Source organism: Pseudopodoces humilis, chromosome 21, assembly GCF_049639895.1.
Source record: "Pseudopodoces humilis isolate 2021_Gansu_Grassland_sample_001 chromosome 21, ASM4963989v1, whole genome shotgun sequence".
NCBI lineage: Eukaryota > Metazoa > Chordata > Aves > Passeriformes > Paridae > Pseudopodoces > Pseudopodoces humilis.
In genome coordinates, this window is record NC_142220.1 from 3,766,475 (window position 1) to 3,774,978 (window position 8,504).

Sequence of the window (8,504 nt, forward strand, 5' to 3'; positions counted from 1 at the left end):
GCTTTGCTGGTATAATGCTTCAGAAAGACGTCAGCTTTGCCCACAGGCAACAAGGACATTATTGATTTATTCAGGACTTAAGTGTAGTTTGTCACAGGTTGCATTCTCTTTGACAATAAAGTCTTACAGACAAAGTTTAAAATTCAACTGCAGCTCTAATTGAAGCATAGCTAATTATTGAAGTTTTGCCTTTACAGCCTGTTCCATTATTACTGGGCTAATGTTCTGTACATCCAACAGTCAAACTCTCCCTTCCCTTAAAAAGAAAAAAAAAAAAAAAAGAAGGAAAAAAATCCCATCTACTATTCAAGTAAGTCCAATGGGAAATTACAGATTCCTCTCTTTGAGCCTGAGGTAGCTAACAGCCAACAGCCCCATCCCACAAGGACTCAATGACTTCAAAGGATGCTTGTAGAATAAGACTCCAAATAAGGGCCAGTGCTGGAGACAGGAGCATTTAAAGTGGCTGGAAAAAACATTCAGCCCAGACCACAAGCAATTTATTTTGCATCCACCTTTTCAGTGGCAGCATCCCCTATGAGCCCCAGTGAATTCAAACACACCACACCATTTAGGTGTGATCAACAATCACAATACCCAGCTCCCAACTGCCAGCTGACTGTACCACAGCCAACTTGCTGCAGTCCAGACACGTGGATTAGCAGTTGGTCACGGCTAACTGGGTATAAATGAGCTCTCATCAGAACAGGCAGCCCCAGTTAATAGCTGAATGATAACAGGACCCCCAGGGTACCAAGGACATCCTTTTGCAGGCTGCGTCACAGCTTTTGGCTTTGCAGTTCAGCCAGACACAGAGGCAAGATTATTGCCTCATAAAGCAGGGATGAAATCCCATCCGAACTTTATTGCCAGGATGATGCCAGCATCAGAGCGAGCTCCCTTACAGAAGGTGACATTTACATGCACGCACAACAGCGCAAAAGTTTGTGACATCAAGAGAGTGCTGCAGTTTAGAAGCAAATCAACCCTAGAAAAATTTCTCTGTTTATAGCTGCTACACATTACAATCCAGCAGATGGAGGGGGTACCACAAAGCAAACGTATCAGTTAAAGCAGCTAAAAGCATAATTTACAAACTAGAACCCACAACCCAAAATCTCAGCAGCTATAGTTCAAAGTTCTTCAGAGCTGTGCTGACTTCAGCCAGCTACAGATCAGACCCAAGGCATTTATCTGACAGAACCACAGCCTTTGGTATAGAAGCAGATTCTTTGTTTATCCTGTGCAAGTTTAAAGCAGCAGGTCCTGCCTGGATGATGTAACCCTGCAGAAGTCAGTTTAGTAGCTGGGGAGCCATTTCAAAGAACACAGTGCGGTTTTACAGGTCTTAGTCTGCTTGCCTAAAAGAATAGAAGATCCTTTAATCCACAAGCAAGGACAGCACAACTGGCAGCAGAGCACCTCCTGCAGCACCTTGGCTCAGCCCCTGTGCCGCCAGGGATGGGCTCACTCCTGTCCCTGCCTACTCAGAAGAGAAACTGAGAGAAAGGCCCAGAACAGCCGTGATAATTATGACTTGCACACCAGCATCCTGGGAACTGGGAACATGCAGCACATTACTCCTAGGCTGTATTTTAAATGCAGGGGAAAGCCAGTACAGAGGAAATTAACCAGAGGTTAGGCTATTTGCTCACAAGACAGAGAGAATATATCAGTAGTTCACATACCTGATCAAATAGGGCTTTCCAGTGCTGAGAGGCAGCATAAGGGAGGAAAAAGAATAAAAAGAAGGTATAAGAGCAACGACATTAAACATGCAGTAAACTGTGGAAGTACATTCTAACAGAGAAATAACCAAATGATTTAATGCCATTTCCAACATCCTTCTTCATCCCAGAATCACCTACCCTTCCGGAGGAGGAGGCAGGGGAATCTACCAAACACAGGGAGAACAGTTTTCATTTACAAATCCAAATTAGGATGAACTCAAAACATTCATGTGTTATATCTATTTTCTCCCACTTTCTCTATTGCAGGCAAGCAAGGAAAAAAGGGTTTTTTACTCACAGAGATCAAGAAAGCTCTGTGTATATTGAGGCAAGGGATGAATTAGCAATGTTTGGCCAGATCACTTTCTGAGATCCTGTGGCCCAACACTGACCCATCAATTGCTTTGCTGTGTTGTCAGAGCCTGGTCTACTGCCTGCTCCTGACTCTGGCTTTCTGCAAAGGCTTTTTGATAACCCATCAGTTCTCTGAACCTCACATGTCCACATCTGAAAAACAAGTAATTCCTCTTGCACAAGGTGGGAGGGTGGAAGGCTGGAGAGAGCCCACTCCAAGGATTTACCCCACATATTTTGTTCTATCAGATCTGCCTCAAAAATGCTGCATAGGAGGAAGCTCCACTTCAATGTTCACAACCATGTCAACACTACACAAGTCCTTGTCACTTGGAAACAGAAAAAATAAGCTGGAAACCGGCTCTGATTTATACTTTGGAGAGCAACTGATGTCAGCTCACCTCCCTGACCCAGACTTGCTGCCTCACTGTCCAATGAAACAGAAGAAATTCCTAATGAATTGTTTAAGGATCTCGTCTATCCTCGATTTAGGGGCCAGTTGAGAAGACAGCAACAGACAGTGGGGCAGCACTGGGGTAACCACTGGCTTAGGATCCCCAGAAACTTTTGCACATGTGCACATTTCCAGCTCCATTGTCTGAAGTGCTGTTCAGCACCACATCTTTTTTTGTGCCTCATTCACCTTCCCAGAAAAAAACAAATTGAGTAAAACAACAACTATCAGACTCCTGGAAGCTAATCTCCTCACAGTGTTATTAGCAAAGCAGAAATCTGGTGAGAGTCTTATCTAGTCCTGGAAGAACATTTCCTTTCACATGGTAGACAAATCTAAAGCAGAATTGAGTGGAGACAGTGGAGTATCAGGCCACTGAATTCCTTTTTATTGTTAACTTGTTGGCTTGCCTCCTCTCCATGTCTCTTTCCATTTATAAGTTCCCATTTATCATCATAAATCAGCCCAGCACTTTAAACTGAACACTTGGGGACTGCCTGAATCCTGGCTTTATGGAATGCTGCTCTGAGAGCTACAATGACATCACAGCTGAGCTGTTATATACCGTCAAGGCCGTGACAGCCAATCCCCCACTATGTTGTATTTTTGTGGTTAATAACACATAAAGAACTGACCCTGTGTCAGTTCTTGCTGGCCAAGCCAGAGAGCTTCCATCAGGCTTTTAGATGTAATAGCAACAACACAAAATCAAGCCCCAGTTAGGTCTCAGGGGGCACAGAGTAGCACAGAGCAGTTGAAATTTTCAGAGATGATGCTCTCTAGCCTGCTTGTTTCAGCAGGAAATCTTGGCAGAGTAGAAGGAGGGCATTTACACCACTTCCTGCTTTTCTGACTTGTAGATGATACATGATACCTCAGGCTTCTGTCACATCATCTATTGCCAGGTCTCAACAGCTTCCCATAACCAGTGCAGCTGCTGGCTTTAGTTTTGTTGATTATAGAAAACAAGGTACCAGAGTCAAATAACAATGCAAGTAATAGCAAGACATTGTAAGCTGGATCTGATCCAAGCTGTCCTACCTCAAGGTCAAACAGCAAGGCAGCAGCAGAACTGGGATGAGAATCTAGATTTCATCAGGGACAGCTCTTGTCCCAGGAGCCCAATCCTGCCAGGCACTCAGCATTTCAGCATCCCCTGGGCCCCCTGGCAGGACTGAATTGCTAATGGCTGCATTTGCATAGAGGCTGGAGCAACTCCAAGGGGCCCACGTGTATCACAACAGGAAATCTTTCTTGTAGGACCATCCAGACAAGCACAAAATTTGTCAGAGAAGAAAAGGTCACAGTCTGATGTAAGCAAGCAGTGGGGTTTGGAAACCTGGACTGTGAAAGCTCCTGGAAAGCCACCCTTTCTAAGTCAAAGCTACACACGCCCCTGAGTCAGGCATTTCTTCTTAGGACTGTCTGGCAGTGTTGTAGCAGAGGTCAAACTGCATCACACGCTCCCTCCCGACTGCACTGTGCTCAGGAACATAGACTGGGGAATGCAGCTCTAGCAAGCAACTGCACTTCCTCTGCTACCCTCTGGGAGGAAAATTCAACAGCAAACGAATTCTAGGTGATTCAGAAGGAAAGGCTGGGGGGTGAAGAGCAGGCTCTGTCCCTCAACATTCCTGGGCAGCTTCCTTCAGCACCATCAAAAAAGGTAGAGAGGGCCAAGGGGATGCGCCACTGCTGGAGGTTCACCTCCCGAGTGTCCCTTTCATAGTGGTACAATACCCAAGCCAGAGCCCACTTCAGAAACACGTTTAGTATCTCTGCTTTATGTCTGACAGGCTGGAACAGACTCTGCACTTACCGCTGCAGACTGAGCAAACACTTTGCAGTCCTCATCCCAGCCGAGTTTGCTGGGAAGGAGAGCTGTGAGCAGTCCTGGGATGCACCAGGAATGCAGGATCTCTCACGTTCACTCCCTCCCAGACAGGTGCACAGCGAGCCCCTGCCTCCGGGTCCGGCAGATGCAGAACAACTGCCTCAGCTCTGCAGGCACTGCCGTTCAGCACGGCAGGCGCAGATCTGGAGTGCGCAGGACCCCTTCGCGTCCTTCTGGGCTGGGTGAGCAGAGAGCCGGTGCTAAGTTATCCCACCCTCACGTGCCATCAGAGCTCGGAGGGTGGAGAGAAGCCATCAGCCCTGTCGAGCCGAGGAGAAAACTTACTCGTCTGTTTGTTGATCGGGGGCTGGAAGAGGGAGCAGCTCCCGAAAGCAGGAGCTTTTCACATCTGTCACCCTCCGGGTGGCTGTGACTCTGGAGAAGCTCTCTGTCCCCTGGCAGCCCCTCGAGCCAAGGTGTCAGCCTCTCTCCTGGCTCCGTAGTCGCGTCCGTGCGCAGTCCGCTGCCCCTGCCCGGCCATCTGTCACCCGCCGGCATCTCCCCACCGGACACGGGCACCCAGCGAACCGGGAGGCTGTCCGGGCCGCCGGAGCTTGGAGGGACGGGAGCTGCTGCCCCGGGGACGGAGCCAGCCCGGCGGCTGCTGGAGTCCGCAGACACCCAGCGGCGGGAGGCGCGTAGGGCGGCGGGAGGGCGGCGGGGACGGCGGCTTTCCCTCGTCCCGCAGGGTCACCGGCCCCGCTCCTGTGCCCATCCCGGGCTTCAGCTATGAATAGCTTGAGCCGATTATCCCGGCCCAGGGGAGAGGGGAGAAGATACCGCGCAAAGGAAACTTACATCCTCTGCGGCCATAGGTAGGACATCCTCGGAGTCCAGCACCTCGATTTCTTCCGCCTCCGAGCTGGCAGCCACAGCAGGGGAAGAGCTGGCGTGAGGCTCCGGCAGCCTGTCTCCCATGCTTGGAAACGGTCCCCTCCAGCCCCCGCCCCCCCTTCTCCCCAGATCCTTAAAGAAATTAAACCTAGCTGCTGCTTGGCAAACTTTCAAGCGCAGCCGAGCCTGCCTTCATGACTCCCGCAGCCGGGAGGGGAGGAAATCCTCCATCCACTGAACATCCAATTAGCGCGGGCAGCGCCGGCGGGCGGCATCCCGGCGGCCGAACTCCGGCCGGGGCAGTGACCCCTCCCCGCCTCCCGCCCCTGCGGCCGGGCGGTGCCCCCGGCCCGGGCACGGCCGGCGCCTCCCCCGAGCCATCGCCCGGGGACGGGGGTCCGCCCTTCCCGGCGCGGGGGGAGCCCCGGGGGCTCTCGGAGGCAGAGCCAGGAGCTGCGGCACGTCCGAGGATGCGGGCTGGGCAGCGGCGCGGGGAGCAGCGCCGGGTGGCCCCTGCCCACGGCCGGCACCGCCTCCCACGGGGCGACCCGCGGAGGCTCGGCCGTGGCCGGCACCGGGAAGCTTGCGGCGTGGGGACCAGACGTGCCGGTTCATCGGGGCTCTCTGCAGGCGACTTCTGTCCCAGAGTCTCACCGTGAGGGGCTGGTGTGGGGTTTACATCTTGTACTGTAATTATTTGTTCCTATATGTCAGGATGGGTGATTTAACCATCTGGAGCCTGGATTAGGAACTTGAGGAATGCCTTGAGTGCCGGCAAAAATCCAGCAGTTTTAGCTTCTTCCAATCAAGTACAGAAATAGCAGGCTGGCAAGGGGGAAGGGCGAGCAGAGCCAGGCTGATCCACATGGTGCCAGTACCTCTGCTTTCTGCTAAAAGCCAGACAGAGCACAGTCAGAGCAGAGTCCAGCACCACAGGCCATATTTTCTTGATGGAAAGATCCAGTACCAGATCAGACACACCTCAGTCAAGAGTACAGAACCAAGCTGGAAGTCCCTCTTTTCTCTGCAATCTGTTTAAAAATCAACCAACCACAAAAACAAAAAGCAAAAGTAAAACGAATCCAGCTGGAATACCTCTGGGAAAGGAGCAGGATCTTCCATCCTACAGTAGCAGAGCATAGCAGAGAAGTAAACCAGGACCCTTGGACCTGGACAGAACTTTTCTAGATCAGGATTCAGGCAGGAAAATGACAACAAAATAAAAGCTCTTCTGAGGTCTTCAGTGCAACTGATGAAAAGGAGGGCTTCTCTCCTGTTAATGATGTAAGTGAAAAAGCAGCAGACCTTCTGCACATTTAAAGGCAATTCCTTGAGCCATTTCTCGCTGGTCTCGAGCCTGTCCAGCCTGCTCTCCTGAAGGATAAGAACAGGATACCAAATCCAGCCCTTCTGAGAAGCACTAACCCACTTCACTCATACAACACCACTCCTGCCAAAATATTCCAGGCACTAAACAATGATTATACAAACAATCTCTTTTTGATTGAAAAACTAAACCTCATCAAAACTTCGAAACAGATGGATAAGCAAAAATATGCTATGCCAACAGAAAGAAACAGCAGTCATTTAAAGATGTCTGTAGGGAGGAGGGAAGCAAGTTTTTAGAGTGAAGAGAGAATAAATGAGCTGAATTTCAGGGGTAACAGGTTCCACTCAGTTGGGGACTGTATCATCTCTGATTCTAGATGCTAGTGGGAAAATGCCAACTGTGAAGTCTAACATTAATGCAATCAACAGGGAGAAGCCCCAAAACTCCTTACCTTAACACCAAACTCCCACTAAATTGGGAAATTGCTGCAAAATTACATGTTCATTTTTCTCCTCTAAGGACTGTTTTTCACTAGTGGTAATGATTTTTTTTTTCAGGGAAATATCTCTGCACATTGCACATATGAGCTAGTGCTGTGCTATAATTGTCACAGAAAGGAAATTAACAGTATTCTAATGAGGAGTTTTGTTACAGACAAATTATCATCTTGCAAGTGTGTGAGAGTCTCTTAATTTAGAATGTCATTTCTCCCCACTGTATACCCTGGTGACGCTACCTTGGGAGACAGTAATTGCTAGATAAACTGGGGGGTTTCTGGGCCACCCCAGAGCAGATGTAGACAGAAGGAAGGACTTCAGACAAAATACAGACAGCAAAGATTTGAGATAATAAACCCCAACCCATTTTCACAGTCATATAGGTAACATATATTCCAAATACTGCAAACAAAATGTAGATGTGCATCCTCCCTGCATTGGAAGTGGCTCAAAAGGTCAGCTCATGAATATGCAATAACCTCCCCTCAAAGTAGGGACCCAGCCAACATCTGCTAGCTAAGCCCTCTGGATCAAATCTAAAGAGTTTGTTCACCAGTCCTTTCTCCACCCAAAGTAGCCCCAAAGGGCTTTTACAAAAATTCCCAATTCTGACAATTTGAACTCTGTGGAGAAACCTACCCGGCTTGATTTCCATACCAGAGCTCAGCCAGCTGGCCAGACCTGGGAGGCAACTTCTGAAGGAAAATGCAGCATTTTGGATCAAAACCCCAAAATGCTGCACACAAACACAACCTTAGGAGGAACTTAGATAGCACATACACAGCTGGAACTGGATCAGATTAACTGTCAGATTAACCTCTTCAGACTCATGAAGAAAGCTAAAAATCTCTAGGGACCATAGACGGTTTGAGACAGGGTCTTAAACTCAAGTCCAAAAGGTAACAGTGGTAAAGGACTCTCTGAGCATCATACTCCTTGTGCTGGGACAACACAAGTTTACCTTTCAGAACCAATATGAATTAGACTATATATGCTACCATTTGGCTTCTCCCTGACTCAAGGGTACTCTCCCTCCTGAAGTGAAGGAATTGTGAGAAAAAATGAAGTCCAGCGTCTTCTGTGATTTCTGACTTGTGTTGAAAGACCATCCTCCTGACCCTCTCTATTCCATGTTGTACTTAGAACTTTCCAAGTCCAGAAGTGAAAAGGCACTCCAGTCTTTCCACCTGAAGCCCTCTTCTGCCACAGTAACTGTCATTGGGTGCACCTGGTTTGAATTGTCTTTTTGGCTGTAGTTAGGAAATAATTAAATCTGCCATTATCCCTTTTTGGGGCAGCTGTCTTAAAAGGGAGCTCTCCTACTAGGTCAGTTTTGTGGTATTTCAAGATGTGTCTGCTTGTTTTTACCTGTCACTTACTGGGATCACAGCACAGGTTCATTCCTAACAAA

At 48.8% G+C, this 8,504-nt stretch overlaps 1 protein-coding gene across 2 annotated transcripts in view; it reads right to left on the bottom strand.

The window, feature by feature from the left end:
* RHBDL3 (rhomboid like 3) overlaps positions 1-5,350 on the bottom strand; it is a 60,927-nt gene extending 55,577 nt beyond the window's left edge. The window contains exons 1-2 of one of the 2 annotated variants that reach the window (XM_088065549.1): positions 5,231-5,350; positions 1,689-1,712 (exon numbers count right to left, since the gene is read on the bottom strand). In XM_088065549.1, coding sequence (XP_087921675.1) covers positions 1,689-1,712; positions 5,231-5,350 — 144 coding nt within the window. The remainder of the gene's footprint in view (positions 1-1,688; positions 1,713-5,230) is intronic. The other variant, XM_088065551.1, reaches the window with a different exon arrangement.
* Between the last annotated feature and the right edge of the window lie 3,154 nt (positions 5,351-8,504).